We start from the raw sequence: 17111 nt of genomic DNA on the forward strand, positions 1-17111 counted from the left end.
AATTATAAGTGTTTAATATTAACATTACAAATGTAATAGCTTAGTTTAAGAATATCAAACAATAAATTACTAGCCTATTCATTTTAACATTATTGCATTATATTAATTTGATTTAAATCATACCATCAGTATTGTATAGTTTTAGTAATTCATTAAATAGAATTGTTTATATTGTTTATTGTATTCCAAAATCTATCAAACTTTTTTTATATCGTTTTTAACTGTAATCCTTATTTTAATAATTTATAAAAATAGATAGAGTGGTTCAATTTCTAATATTTTAAAAAATAATACAGGCTTCTAATTTATGCCACTTAAAAGTTATTAAAAGAAAATATTAGAAAAGAACCTTAATGTAATAATCATTTTTAAATTATGAAACGGGAGCTTATAAATATTAAATTGATTACTAACTTTAAAGAAGTTGTATAAATCTTAATCTTTGTTTCGTGTCTCCCCACTGTCAGAAGATTATCATTATGAACTGCAGCTAACATTGATTGTATGTCCAAGTCTCTCGTTTTTTTTTCCACGTTTGCATTGTCTTCATCAACTTTTTTCTCAACACTGTCTGGAGTTTCTTGATCAGCTTCTTCCTGATCAGGCAGTACTTCTTCTTCTTCAGCGGCTTCTTCTTGTGCAGGCTCAGGTTTTATTTTCGATTTGACTTCTTTTACAGTCTTATCTTCCCGAGAGTTTTCAGTTCCTTCTCCTTTGCATGTATTTTCAGTTTCTTCTTCTTGTTCAACATCTCCAGATCCTTTAGTGTGGACATTGTCATTCAACATCATATCCGTGTCAACAGTGCCTTTATTGTTATCCTGTTGATATTTGTCTACGTCCATATGAGACTCCACTTTATTTTCTTGAGTCTTTGATGGTTCCGGTTTCATAAAATTGGTTATAAATGGAAGAGAATCTTCCATTTCTCTTTCCTAAAAACAAAATAAAGTAATTAAGACAAGAAGATTTGTTATAGATATTTAATTTTTCATTTACTCCATTTGAGGTTGATGGAGTTGGCTTAGTATGGTCTTTATGAATGTGATCAAGGCAATCAATTTGACTATCAAAGGAATTAGAACATACTTGGCATCTGTAAATTCGTTTTTTATGTTGCGATACCTAAATTAAATTAAATATTAATTAATTTTATTTAAATTAAGAGATCAAATCAAAATTATGTCACATATTATTAACTGCATTTCTAATAATAGTAAATGAGTTACGTAAAATTAATATTGAAAGAAATTCTTTTACAATTAAGAGGATGTCAGTGCATTTTTCTCCCTCGCCCACAAGCAATATACCAAATTTTGGGCATTTTATTATACTTTAATTTTAAAGCAAGTTATGAATATTTTAAGTTGTACAAATAATTTACAATTTTAAAACACTTATAGCTCGTTTTAAAATTAAAATATAATAAAAATTATTAGATGCCCCAGATGAAAATCTTAACTTCAAACATTATACGAGGTCATTTCGCTCTAATTTTAGAAATTAATTTGATTATGATCATTATTTTGAACATATAATTTGGGTGGGTCAGGAAGAAAAAAAAAATACGCTGACATACTCTTAAAAGTCAATAAATAAAAACATTAGTACTATAATAATAAATATTTTTAAACTATGATCTTATGGAATAAATTAGGATATATTTTATAATTTTGTAACACAGTTACATGTTTCAATGATACATAATACAATTTAGTGTAGCTAACAGCATTAACATAATATATTATAATTGAAAATAGTGAAAAAGTGAAAACGTAGGACTAATGAATGTGAATTAATATATTAAAAGATCATATTTTTTTTCTAATTCTTACCGGAGTTAATGCTTTAGCCGCTCCTTGATTAAGAATAGGTTTTTCAGGCTCCTTTTTGTTCATATGAGTGCGCATGTGGAATCTAAAATTAATGTGTTAATTATAACTTTAAAATAATTTAAAATAATGTACATACCGAACATGACCAAGTTCTTTTGACTGCAATGCATAAAAGCAGCACTTTTAAGTTTTAATTTTGTTAGCGCTTTTTTGTTGTGATGGTGATTGTTGTTGTTGTTGCTTTTGCTGCTGTTGTGTTTTTAACAATTTTAATGGAGTAACTACGGCAGCAGTTATTACAGTAGGAGAAACTCCTACTGTCAGACCACTAGGTACTTTAAGAACATCTTTTTCTTGTTGTTCTTCTGCCTTTATGTGCCCATTGACAATCTAAATAAAAATTAAAAGTAATTTTTTATATAACAACCTAATAACATGTTGCCTGTTTATAATTAGGTTCCATCCTTACCACAATACCCTTAACAATCTGATCAGGAAGTAATATTCCATATTTCTTTTGTATATATTACAACTTTGCTTTTTTAACATGTTTCAGATCATTTCCCAACATGTCTAAATGAGTCAAAAGTAAGGAACAGTTCTTGCACATGTAGTCCGTAGGGATCACAATATCCACAACTTCATCTACCATAAGCTGAGAATTTTTTTGTGGATATGGTATATTACTATGTGGTGTAATGCTAGAACACACCTGTGTACGTTGACCGTACAATTTTTCATCACAAAGAAAACAGACGACCATCATATCTAGGAAAAAAAATGTCAATTTCTAAGTTATAAATAATAACTAACTTAACGATAATTAATAGAATAATAAGAGTATGACTAGAAATATAATATACATTAAACATTTTACTTTATAATACTATATTCTTTATTCACGGAATATGTAATACTTTTTAAATCAACCATCACAGTAATGTACAAACCAAAATGATATAGGTAGCCTAGCAAACAACAATTAGATACCTACTTAAGTACCTATAAGAAAGGTTGTAAGCTTTTAAGCAGATACTACACTGTCACACTTTTTTTTTTTTAACATGTAGGTACCTGACTATAAAATTTAGTTTTAGTTCATATCCACAGTCGCTTAGATCCTAAATAATAAACAGCGCCGAGCGTCGTCGAGGGATATTTTCGATTTTATTTGTCTGAGAGAGCACGGACAGCGAGTGCTTAGGCCGTGTCTATATGAAAAAACTATTAACTACCTATACATACTTGTATAAATTGCTTATCCGTCAGTCTTATAATCGATGATGTTTCAGTTATGGTAGTTAGTGCAGTCTTTTCGGATGGCTCATATATTATGTGTACCAATTGAACTAGGTATTTCGTTTGTCACCTGTCGGAGACAGTCGTCAGTCATCGTGTTTACGAGGAGTCTAAGTAACGTTCGTCCAAAAACTACCCAGACATAACTGACCGTGTACTACACGTCACAGATTATAGCGACATTAGAATCGAACCCAAGTCTCAAAATATATTAAACACAACAAAATCAAATACGAGGCCAGCACACACCGCGAAGCATATATTATAATAGAAGATAATAGATTCTTCTATTATCTACACGCCGAAGGGTGCTACCGAGTGAATTCAATCCAAGCAAGATGCAAATACCGTAAAAAATTATAGTGTTATTCGAGATGACAAGTACCCAGTTATGACTATTACAACAATATGACGATGTTTAACAATATAAATATTATATGATCACAATTTAGAAACGCAACGAACGAAAACTGACAACAAAACACGACGCTGCGACGCCATGGAAAAGACGTGCCAACGGCAACAGCCAGTGGGGCCATAAAATATTGTATGGTTTCACTCAAACGTGGTAACGTTATCGTTTCCGTTAATAATTGTACTAGGTAGAACTAATGGCGGGCAATTTGAACCACAAATACAAATAAATTATTTTTGTGCAGTATTATTTTTTTTTTTTTTACTATTTGTTTCTAATAATTATATAATATTTAATGAAAAATAAAAACGTGGGCAAGTGGGTGGCGCTATGCTGTACAGTATGTTACAAGTGGGGCACTGTAATGGATTGTGTTACATTTTAATTCAATTATATGATATCAATGTATATGAAATATGATTCTAAGCGAAAGCGGACAGTCAGACTATGATACAACTAATTATATATTTTGATTAAATTAATGTGAATGAGGTAATTTATATATTATAAGTTATAACGTATTTACGGGTAACATTATTTTAAATTTGCAGTCATTAGCTATAAAATATTTATAAGTTTTTTATTACAAAATAATTATTACATTTTAAATTTCATAAATGTTGGCAAAATCCAAACTTTAAATGCTTACAAAAAACAAATTGTGTATATGTATTTTTAATATTTTTCAACTACTATTGTAACAATCTAATCTAAAATAACTAAGATCACCTCTGACGTAGGTTATTCTATTCGAAATTACATACTTAGTAACTTATAGTAGTGTATACCTATAGTTCTTATCTATATGAGTAAATTAAAAATTAAAGGAAAAATGTTTTAGATAGGTAATGCAATATCTTTTTTTTAAAAATCACATACTTAAATTGCCGACAAAAAATAAAAATTGCAATGTTGTAACTTCACTGGTTGCCTAACGAAGAAAATAGTATGGGAGTTTTAGTAAAGTATAGTTAAGTTTTGTAGTAAAGTTTAATATTTTAGCCCCACCCCCCGAAATAAAATACTGGTTTTCAGCACTGTTGCATACTATGTTGTGTATTGTATAGCTGATGTACATCATACGTAATCACGTGCATTTTAGAAATTAATTGAACATTCATATTTTTTAAGTTTACTATCCAACAAATAACTATGGATTATGGATGAAATTATAATACACATGGGATATTATAAAATATAAAAATATTAGTAAACAATAAAAAAATTGAAAATGTAGGTAATATATCCATTATTAAGCACTCCGTTGTGAGCAACGGCCTTACGGATTCATATTATATTCATATCGTATTATTATATTTTATATTATTATATTATTTTATAGTTTTCACTTTGGATGTCTAACATTATATTAAAAACTTCATTAATAGGTGGATTTGAAGTGTACAACTGTGAGTTATAATGTCGATGGAATGATTCTATCCCATTGGTTGTTCTAAGTTCCTCTGAAGGTTTACCAACCCATGAAATTGGGCCCCATCATGTCAAAATTAATACTTTATCTCATATTGCCACCAAAACTTCATCATAATTCAAGAAAAAGTTTTTATTATGTTTAGCTATGAAGATTAAAATAAAACTAACCTAACCTAACAACAACAATCGATCCTTAACAGTAATTACAACTGCTAAGTCAATAAAATGCATTATTGTTCTTAATGTCCATTTGTTTGTTCTATACTTCATGCGGTAGTATGCGATCATACGATCACATAAATCTACTCCATCCATATTTTCATTATATTGTTTTACAACAATAGGCCGAGGTACATCAATTTTCACTCTTTTCATTTTATTCCAATGTTTACATACATTAATTGGATTTTGACATTCAGTTGAACGCAAATTTATAGGTTTGTTGTCAAACCATTTAATAAGACATATTTTTTTTATCTTCTCTAACATATTGTATCGTTGTCCCTCTAGGTTTTTTCATAAGTATTTTATCTGATACTAAATTGACCGTTTTTTGTATATTATTTTTCATAACAGTGCCAGTACTCAAAATTTTCTTTGTTTTCAAAATGTCTAAAAGTTTTTGCGTAGCAAAAAATCGATCAAAATAAAGACAAGTACCTGGAGGTATGGTCTTTGATAAATTAATAACAGCTGATTCACCTACAGTTAGAGGATATTTACTTTCTGTAATAAACGATGAACCTTTACCTTGGTATACACAAAAATCTAACACTAATCCATGTTTATTGGCTAAAATAAAATTTTTTAATCCAGTTGGATTAGGTTTTCCTCTAACATATTGTTTAATTTTAGTATTTCCTGTAAATGGTATTATTTGTTCATCGATACTTAAATGTACATCTCGTATCAACCGGTAGCAGCCAGCTCTTACTGCTTCTAATAACGGACGAACTTTCCATAAAGAATCTTTTTTCTCTTCATTAGTTATTGCATTGTCATTTACAACTTTTAAAAAACTACGAATATTAAAAAAAACGATTTCTAGACATAGTACTAATAAGAGGTACCCTAGTGGTTTTTACCCAAAACATACGCATTCTTGGATATCCTAAGCTTGACATAAATATATTACTTCCGATAAAACGTTTCATTTCAATTGATGTCACTTTTATAGATTTTCCTGTTTCTACAACACTTTTAATATTAGTGCAATTTACCATATTTTCAATAGTTTTTTTCGTTAATATATTGATTAAAATTATTTATAGGGGTCCAGTCATGTCTTTCTGCTTCGTTATATTCTTCAGGTGAAGAACGAATTAATTTTTTTTTTGGTTTAAAACGATTTGTACTTAGTTTTTTCATAGTATTTATATATTTAATTTGTTGAACGTTTGGATTCAAATTATTATTAGAATTATTAGAAGTGTCAATCTGACTCGCATCCACTGATGTACCATAACCAAAATTCAAATTAGAGTTTTCTAATTGTTCAAAATATTCATCGTTTTCTAATAATAATTGATCGATGTCCTCGTTATCGTTTGTTATATTATTTACCATATCAAAATCTTCTTCTTCCTCACTTTCTTCGAATTCTGAAAAGTATTGCCATTGTCAATTTGTTCAAGAAGTATGTTTATATTGTCATTCGTCAATACTTTACCACGACGATTCATTATGAATTATAACGTAAATTAAATTATTTTATAAGTACATACTCGCACTACGCACATTTACTAATACGATCGACACGGCGACACGGCACCAACTGAATTCGATATCAGTAATTCAGTAATAAACATTAAATACAAATAATAAACACAATGTGAAGTTTAATAAAACCCAAAATAAATACAGCCATATAAAATAATAATATAATTATAAAATGTTGATATACCGACCTATAACTTTAATTAAATATTTTGATGTCACTGTTTATGAACTCATTGTATTAATAAAAGCCCAGTGTCCATTTCAATGGACAATTTTCAATTATGAATTAAAATAGATTAAACCAGCGGTTCTCAAACTGTGCTCCGCGGAGCCCTAGGGCTCCGCGAGATTAGTCTAGGGGCTCCGTGGCTCCCTGAGAATATCTGTATTAATTAAATTTAAATTATTAAATTATTATTATATTTCTTAGTTAAATTTTTATTTTTATAATCAATACTATTTGGACCGTACCAATATGTATTATTTTAAACATTTAAACATTTAAAACTTTAAAATAGGTATTTATAAATCCACATATGTCATATTTTGTGTCATTGTCAAAATGAGATTAGATAAAAGTCGGGTTTTTCGTTCATTTGACAAATGGTACGATAATTATTTAGTTTACTTATCTACAATAGCACAATCTTGCTATTAAAAAGATGCCAATACCTCTTAAAAATGTACTTGATGAGGCAGTGAAGATTATAAATTTCGTAAAATCTCGACCATTGAGCACAAGACTGTTCACAATTTTGTGTGAAGATATGGGAAGTATGCACAAATCACTACTTTACCATACCGAAGTAAGATGGCTTTCTCGGGGAAAAACACTTGTACGCTTACTCGAATTGCGCAATGAATTGTACGTTTTTTTCACCGATCACCCATTTAATTTACAGCTCAGACTTAATGATAAAATTTGGTTATTTCGACTTAGTTACTTGGCTGATATTTTTACAAAATTGAATGAAGTGAACTTATCAATACAAGGTAAAATGATCACCGTTTTCACGGCAAATGACAAAATTCGAGCTTTAAAAAAAAAAATTAAATTTTGGGCTGTGTGTTTTTCTCAACATAAAATTGATAGTTTTCCTTTGTTAAAGGAATATTTAGAATCGATTGATGGTAATATTGAAGATTTTGATGAAATATATGGCGAAATTGAACAACATTTAAATGAAATACTATCGTCATTAGAAAAATATTTTCCAGAAAGTAAAGACATAGAATTTATCCAACGATATAATTGGGTTAAAAATCCATTTTTAATCAACGATAAGCCCGAAGATTTATCTATAACGGAGTATGAAGAATTTATTGAAATGACCACCGATTCATCTTTAAAAACTTTATTTGATAAAATATCATTAACAGATTTTTGGTGCAGTAGCAGTATTACTAACGAATATCAATCTCTGGCTAAAAAAGCTATCTTAGCACTTCTTCCTTTCGCAACAACATATCTATGTGAAACCGGATTTTCATCATATGCATCAATGAAAACCAAATATCGTAATAAATTGGATGCTGAAGCAGATATGCGTATTCAACTCTCGCCTATCAAGCCAAATATAAAAATACTGGTCAATAAAAAAAGCCAACATCACGGATCACATTAATAAATAAATAAATTGCTAAAATTATTTTATTATTTATTATTTATTATTTATTTTATATTTTTTTCTAATTAAATTAATATTAATTGAATAATTTGTATATATTCGTATTTTACAGAAAATAAAAATAAAAAGCAAATCATTTACAATTGGCATCATTTTTTTTATGAATTTTAGTTGTCTCATATAGACATTTCTGATTTTTGGGGCTCCGTAATTTTTTTTAGGAATATAAGGGCTCCGCGAACAAAAAAGTTTGAGAACCGCTGGATTAAACAAATTGTTTAGATCCCCAATGTTAAAAATAAGATTACAATATACACATATACAAAGATAATAAAAAAAAAAATATTTATATAGTTATAAAAAATATACGTTGAAGATATCAACATTAAAAGATTGCATAGAACAATATAATTTAATTGATACTATACTGATACTTAAAACAATGAACTAGTATTATATAATGTTTTTACATTGTGTGAAATATTGTATTTAATTAGATCATAACGTATTTGAAAGTTTAAATATACTCAAGAATTATAAAAAAACACTAAACAAAAAAAAAAACAAATGTCCATTGTAATGGACATCGGGTTGACAATACTACAAATATTTTGGTTAGGCTGGGCGTTTATACGTGTAAAAAAAATGTCCATTGAAATAGACATTGGGCTTGTGGTACTACAAAATTTAAATACGTGATGGGCCGCAGGAGGATAATGCAAAAAACGGAAAAATGTGTATTTTCTAATTTATGATTCTGAGCAAAGCGACGAATGTATTGGTTTTACAATGATGTGTTTTTTTTTTTATTTATTTTTTTTTTGTTTCTGTTATCACCTTTAAGGACAGTAAAAGTCCTTGGATTTTCTTCAACAGTAACTTTTCTTATAAGAAAATGAATCTAGTTGGTACTTTGAGGGGTCAAAAGTAAAAATTTCACAGTAGTTTTCAAAAGCGACATGAAAAGCAAAAGAAAAATTAAGGAAAAACAGGAATTTTTACGCAAAATCTGTTATAGAGAAAAATCGATTTTGGTTTTTGGTGTAACTTTAAAACAAATGACCATAGGTACATGAAATGTTGACTGAATGTTTATATTAGCATTTTCTATACACCATAACATTTTCCAAATATTTTGACTTCTTTTGAGCTATTTATGGACATTTTAAGTTTCCATTTGTTTAGTTTTTTTTTCTACAAATATCAATAAAATTTTATTTGTTGGACAAAAAAGCTTGAAAATTTAATACAAGGCTCCTACTCTATTGTTACAATTGCATTTGAAAAATATTAAAAATCCTTAGTCACAGTTTTTATTTATAAACCTTTAAAGAAATCTTGTCAAAATACGAAATATCACGCAAATTATCAAATTATTTTGAGTTGAGAATTCATAAAAATTTTTCTTAAAAAAATTCTTAAATTTTTTCATAAAAATTTGAAAATGTAATGCAAGATTGTCCATAAGATTATCTACCTTTATCAAAAAAAAAAAATGTCTACAACAAAGTCAAATTAAATTTTTATGAGCGATTGAAATTCATATTTTTACAACATTTGATATTCACTCGATTTCTCGTGTAACGATTTTCTTATTTTGTTGTAATTAAAAAACGTATGACTGTGGGTATTTGAAAATTTCACTGAATGTTTATATTAGCATTTTCTATACACGATAAAGTTTTGAAAATAATTTGACTATTTTTGAGCTGTTTATGGACATTGTCAGTTCTAAATTTTTTTAGTTTTTTTTTTTATAAATATCAATACAATTTATTTGTTGGGTAGAAAAACTTGAAAATTTTATGCAAGGCTCCTGATATATTGTTACAATAGCAGTTGAAAAATATTGAAAATACATTGGCACAATTTTTTTTTTAAGCATTTAAAGTTTGAATTTTGACAAAATTTATCAAAATTAAAATTCAATAATTATTTTGTAGTTAAAAATGTATAAAATGTTCAACTTTTATAGCTAAGGATTGAAAATTTAAAACAAGTCTTAACGTAAATAGGTTATATATAAATTACTTTATACACCTTAATATCATTAAATATGCCAGGAAATATCATAGGCTGACTGACCGTTTTCGCTCAGCATCGTTTTTCTTATACAATGATATTATATCATTGATTTAAAATTTAACAACATCCATTACAGTGACCCACTTTTAACCTACTGTACAGCTGAGCAATATCCACTTACCTACCTTTTTTTTATTTAAATCAAATTCCAAATATTAATTAATTCAGGTACAATAAACTTATAAAATACAAAATGTAAAATTATTTTAATAATTCATTTAATACTAATAAATATTTCAAATATCAAGGAAGTAACTAAAAGCTTACACATAACGAACAAACAACATAAATAAAATAAAATGCAACAAACAACCTAATTTTTTTTAAATTTTATATTTTTACAATTTTTTTTATATTACCTACATATTTCATTGTATAACTTTGCTGTATGTAAATCTAGTTATGTTACCACAATCATTGACTATTTAGAATTTAATTTTTTAGCACTTAAGTACTGTACACTAATATAACTTTATATTTGATGTTAGATCCAAAATGTATTAATGAAGCTAAGATTATAAAATTTACGACGAAGATTCATGCAAATTTAGGCATCTCAACTTGTTCAGATAAATAATATAATGCCATGTATACAATCTTCATGAATATTATTCAATTCATTTAATACTAATAAATATATACTTACTACTTTTTAATTACTAATAATTGCTAATCTATTAATTGATAATATAATATGTATTGATAATAACGAGGACCTGAATATTCGTGAACAAAAGTTATCTGTGAATAAATCCTTCAAGAAATCTATCGTAACATAAATTATTAATTTTATCTGTATGGATATGTATTATGTAATTGTGCAACATTACAACGCAATAAAATTAACAGTGACATATTTATAGATTAAACAGTTAAGCCGTTTGATGGGAGAAAATATACCAGAGACAGTGAGGAAAGTTATGAAAACTCTTTTCACTGATTCATTTCTGAGTGAATTTCCTTACATCGGATTTAAAGGAAAAAATAATATTTCAACACTAAAAACTTGCTAAGTCATATTTGGTAGTTAAATTTATTAAATAACAATAGGAATAATGTACACAACACATCACACTAAATTAATATAAAAGTAATTGTAACTAGTGTAACCAGCTAATCATTAAAAAACATATATATTATTTTTTTTTTCAAAACAATTAAACTATTGTTATTTACTCTCATTTTAACAAATAATTACTGAAAGTTTTGTCTTATCCTAAAGAGTGCTGATTACTGCAGTTAAACTTTGATCATATTGAGAACCTTTTAGGTGATTTAATACATACCCTGAAATATTGTATCTTTTGAATTATATTTCACTGCAATTATCTACATTTTAGATCTGATTATAATTATTTCTTTGCTAATAATAAAATATTAATTTTTAACATGTTTAAAATCAATCTGAAAAATTAAAAATTTTTCTAATTCCACTGATGTTGAAATTTAAAAGCCTCTCAAAAATTGGATGGCACAGGTTACTCCAAAACTCAAAATAATGGCACTACCTGACAAAGGCGAAAAGCATGATTCACTCATTACAAACAGTTATTAAAGTTTATTAAAATGTTTTTTTTTTTTTTAATATGTCATTAATAATATACATTTTATATTCAAAATTGTTTTGCAAAAGGTCTGCAATGTTGCACAATTTATAATATATTATAACAACTAATAACAATCAACAAGTTGAAAATATTTATTTTTATTTTTAATATCAATTTTTGCCAATTAAATCCTTGCAACTGTGTAGGTTTATATATTTTATTTTTATTATATTTTATAAAATAAATAAAGTTGATTTATAGTCATAAAATTGAGTATTATACAAGTTCAATATAATATTGGTTTTTACATTAAATCACATTACGTTTTTGCATGTGAATATAAAGTATATATTATATGTATCATAAATAAAGTAAATACATATAAAGTTTTTGAAAATGGTTTATCCTATACATTTTATGTATACAAATATATTTTTTTTATATTTCATGTGTATGAAAGAATATGTAAATATTAAAAATATTTTAAAAAAGGTTTTTGCTCAAATATACACATAATTTTTAAAATCCAATAATGTCTAAATATTAAATATTTCACTCAAATATGTTAATGATAATCATAAATCATAATGTGTTAATATTTTGACAAAATATTTAAGGTATAGTGTGAAACAATTTAATCACAATATTTTATCTTCTTCAGTAAAGTACTGTGAAAATATTTTACCAATATATATTAGCCATGTAGTTTGTCTACATTCGTAAATACGTATATAAAAAAATGTATTAAATAGTTAAACATTTAAGATATAAATAAATTTATAAGAATACATGATAGAAGAAGTAAATACATTTTGTACATTGTACTAAACTAAAATCATTTCTAATCTATAATTGTATTCATAAATCTATATATTTAAGAACTATATTATATTTGTTCAATTTAACCATAAATTATTTAATGGAAATTGTTTTTTTTTGAAGACAAAATGTGTGCAAAGTCTTCATACAACAACCACCATTACCTAATGACTCTGCATCATTATATTTATCAAACACCACATAAACATATGTGTTATCTACTAACGATGATTTTGGGTATCAAGATGGAAAACAAGAAGATACATTGATGTGCAGTGATAGTGACACTAGTAACCACCACAAACGTAGTCCAACTAGTTTATTGTTTGTTGTAGAACCAGTTGTTAGACAATCAGCAACTATAAGCAATAAAACTCCTAACAGTAGGACTTTTTCAGTTAATTATGATTACAAAACATCTAGACAGACAACCGACAAACATGAACAATATTTTATTGATTATTTTCTTTTTATTTAGAATACAAACACAATGATATAAAACAAAAAACAAGTTATTTCAAAATATTAAAGTGAAGTATATTTTTAAAATTCTGATTAAGATGTATAATTATGTATAATATAATATTAAAAACTACAAATATTATTATTTGTATACAACTCTTCCACTAAACTGCTTAAAATATATTTTTAAATTTGTTTAAGTTGATTTTTATTTTCTTATAGTGCATAAAACTAAAAAATGTGCATTTTCTAATTATTTTTATTTAATTTAAATCAAAGTCCAAGTACTAATTGATTCAGGTACCATAAACTTAGAAAAAATAAAATGTGAAATTATAATAAAAAATATTTTGGAATCTATAATACAACGGTAAATGTTATGATTTGAATTGTACAAGCGTATTTTTTCTTTTATACTTACTACAGTAGCAAAAAAAATAAAATAAATCATATTATAAATACTATGACCAAGACATGGATACAGAGGTTATGTACGTAAAAACCTATTCAAGTCACCACGATTACATAATAACTAATAAAGGTTAAATTAATTATACACTTTGACAAATACTTATAATAAATTAAAAATAATGAACATAAATAATTAATTACTAACATATACATTTAATATTTTCTTATTTTCAGTTTTGAATTTTTTTTACACATTACATTTAGATTTTAATTTCACTTTAAATTTTACAAAAATGTAAGCATAATTAAATGCGTTTAAATAATTCTTAAAAGTTATATAAGCCAAAACTAGAAGAATTCTATTCAGTATACTAAGCTAACGCTAACTTACAAATGTTGAAAAAAATAAACAAAAATTAAGAACAAACCTAGATACTAATAAGTAAATTTAATTGGGGGTTTTGATTTAAAATTTTTTTTTTTTTATTACTTTATATTTAAATTTTAGTACTTTAGTACTGTACACATATGTAATGTAATTTTGTAACCAAATAAAATTATTGATTAATCTAAGATTATTAAAACTATGACAAAGATTCATGCATATTTTATGCATCTGAACTCGTCTTATTAAATAATTTAATCGCATGTCCACATTCTTCAGAAATATTAATTATTTCATTTTATACTAATAAATATTTACTTAAATAGCAAAGATCAAAATAATAGCTTACAAATAATGAACACACATTATAACTTTGAGAATACTATTCAGTATACTAAGCTAACCTACACATTTTGAAAATAAAAACAAAAATTAAGAACTAAACTAGATACTAGAAAGCTTGATTAAGCTGATTATAAAAAGTATGACAAATATTTCGCATATTTTATGCCTCAAAAATTTGTCTTAAAAATAATCAGAACATTATCACACAATCATGAAATATTTATTAGTATAAAATATTTACTTTTGGGATGTAATAGCATACAAATAATAAACCAATATCAAAAAATGCAAAAAACTAAAACATGTTTTATTAAAATTTTATATTTTTAAATTTTTTTATATGTTACCTACATATTTAATCATATTAAATATATTCAAATATAGTTATAATAAGACAATCATTAACTAACCTAATATTATTCAAACTATGACAATGATTCAAGCATATTTAAATGCGTTTGAATTTGTCTTAAAAGTAGTTAGGAGATGAACTTCAAGAATACTTTTCAGTATTTTAAGCTAATTTACACATATATTAAATAATAATTAAAACTAAAGAACTATACTAGATAATAATAAATTAATATTTTTTTGGATTTTAATTTTAATTTTATTTTTATATACATAACTGAGTATTTAATTTTTAATAGTTTAGTACTTTATGTTAATGTAATATAATGTAACTTCCAAAATGTATTGATTAAGCTTAGATTATTAAAACTATTACAAAGATGCATGCATGTTTTATAACTCTGAACTTGTCCTAATATAAACCATATGTCCATATGGAAAGACTACATTATTATAGCTTTATGAATACTAGTGAATTAATTAAATACTAATAAATATCAAGCATGTAAGAACTAACTGGATACTAATAAATACTTTTTTTTTTTTTTTTAATTTTTTATATTATTATGAATTTAATATTTAGTACTTTAATACTTTACACTAATGTAATTTAATGTTACCTAGGAAAATTATTGATTAAGCTAAGATTATTAAAACTATGACAAAGATTCATACATATTTTATGCATCTGAACTCGTCTTATTAAATAATTTAATCGCATGTCCACATTCTTCAAAAATATTAATTATTTCATTTTATACTAATAAATATTTACTTAAATAGCAAAGATCAAAATAATAGCTTACAAATAATGAACACACATTATAACTTTGAGAATACTATTCAGTATACTAAGCTAACCTACACATTTTGAAAATAAAAACAAAAATTAAGAACTAAACTAGATACTAGAAAGCTTGATTAAGCTGATTATAAAAAGTATGACAAATATTTCGCATATTTTATGCCTCAAAAATTTGTCTTAAAAATAATCAGAACATTATCACACAATCATGAAATATTTATTAGTATAAAATATTTACTTTTGGGATGTAATAGCATACAAATAATAAACCAATATCAAAAAATGCAAAAAACTAAAACATGTTTTATTAAAATTTTATATTTTTAAATTTTTTTATATGTTACCTACATATTTAATCATATTAAATATATTCAAATATAGTTATAATAAGACAATCATTAACTAACCTAATATTATTCAAACTATGACAATGATTCAAGCATATTTAAATGCGTTTGAATTTGTCTTAAAAGTAGTTAGGAGATGAACTTCAAGAATACTTTTCAGTATTTTAAGCTAATTTACACATATATTAAATAATAATTAAAACTAAAGAACTATACTAGATAATAATAAATTAATATTTTTTTGGATTTTAATTTTAATTTTATTTTTATATACATAACTGAGTATTTAATTTTTAATAGTTTAGTACTTTATGTTAATGTAATATAATGTAACTTCCAAAATGTATTGATTAAGCTTAGATTATTAAAACTATTACAAAGATGCATGCATGTTTTATAACTCTGAACTTGTCCTAATATAAACCATATGTCCATATGGAAAGACTACATTATTATAGCTTTATGAATACTAGTGAATTAATTAAATACTAATAAATATCAAGCATGTAAGAACTAACTGGATACTAATAAATACTTTTTTTTTTTTTTTAATTTTTTTTATATTATTATGAATTTAATATTTAGTACTTTAATACTTTACACTAATGTAATTTAATGTTACCTAGGAAAATTATTGATTAAGCTAAGATTATTAAAACTATGACAAAGATTCATACATATTTTATGCTTCTGAACTCGTCTTATTAAATAATTTAATCCTACGTCCACAACCTTCATGAATATTAATTAATTCATTTTATACTAATAAATATTTACTTAAATATATTACATTTGAACTAACCATTTCAAATTTGATTCAGGAATATTTATATGACCTTGTACTTGTCTTGAAAATAAACCGAATATTAACTTATCATCATGAAATAATTATAAGTATTAAATATTTACTAAACAAATGTAATACCTTAGATCAAGAATAGACCACGAATTTCAAACAATAAATTACTTGTATGTAAGTAGAAACTAACTACTGTTAGGTATATAATTTTAACATTATTGCATTATGTTAATTTGATTGAAATCATACCATCAGTATTGTATAATTTAAGTGATTCATTATATAAAATTGTTTATTGTATTTCAAAATCTATCAAACTTTTTTAATATTGTTTTTAACTGTAATCCTTATCTTTATAAAAAAAAATAGTGGTTTAATTTCTAGTATTTTAAAAAATAATACATGCCCCTACTAATTAATGCCAC

General features: G+C 25.3%; 1 protein-coding gene and 1 pseudogene across 1 annotated transcript; one reads left to right on the top strand and one right to left on the bottom strand.

Moving 5' to 3' along the window:
• Positions 1 to 435: 435 nt before the first annotated feature.
• Positions 436 to 3165, bottom strand: LOC132936959 (uncharacterized; annotated as a pseudogene).
• A 4199-nt stretch (positions 3166 to 7364) lies between these two features.
• Positions 7365 to 8327, top strand: LOC132937930 (zinc finger BED domain-containing protein 5-like). Its single transcript, XM_061004561.1, has one exon. It carries the CDS (start codon positions 7365 to 7367, stop codon positions 8325 to 8327), a length of 963 nt encoding a protein of 320 aa, XP_060860544.1.
• The last annotated feature ends 8784 nt before the right edge of the window (positions 8328 to 17111 follow it).

This window comes from Metopolophium dirhodum, chromosome 1 (assembly GCF_019925205.1).
Source record: "Metopolophium dirhodum isolate CAU chromosome 1, ASM1992520v1, whole genome shotgun sequence".
NCBI lineage: Eukaryota > Metazoa > Arthropoda > Insecta > Hemiptera > Aphididae > Metopolophium > Metopolophium dirhodum.

Coding starts and splice junctions, on each gene's coding strand:
- LOC132937930 (XM_061004561.1), top strand. CDS start 7,365: ATGCCAATACCTCTTAAAAATGTACTTGATGAGGCAGTGAAGATTATA.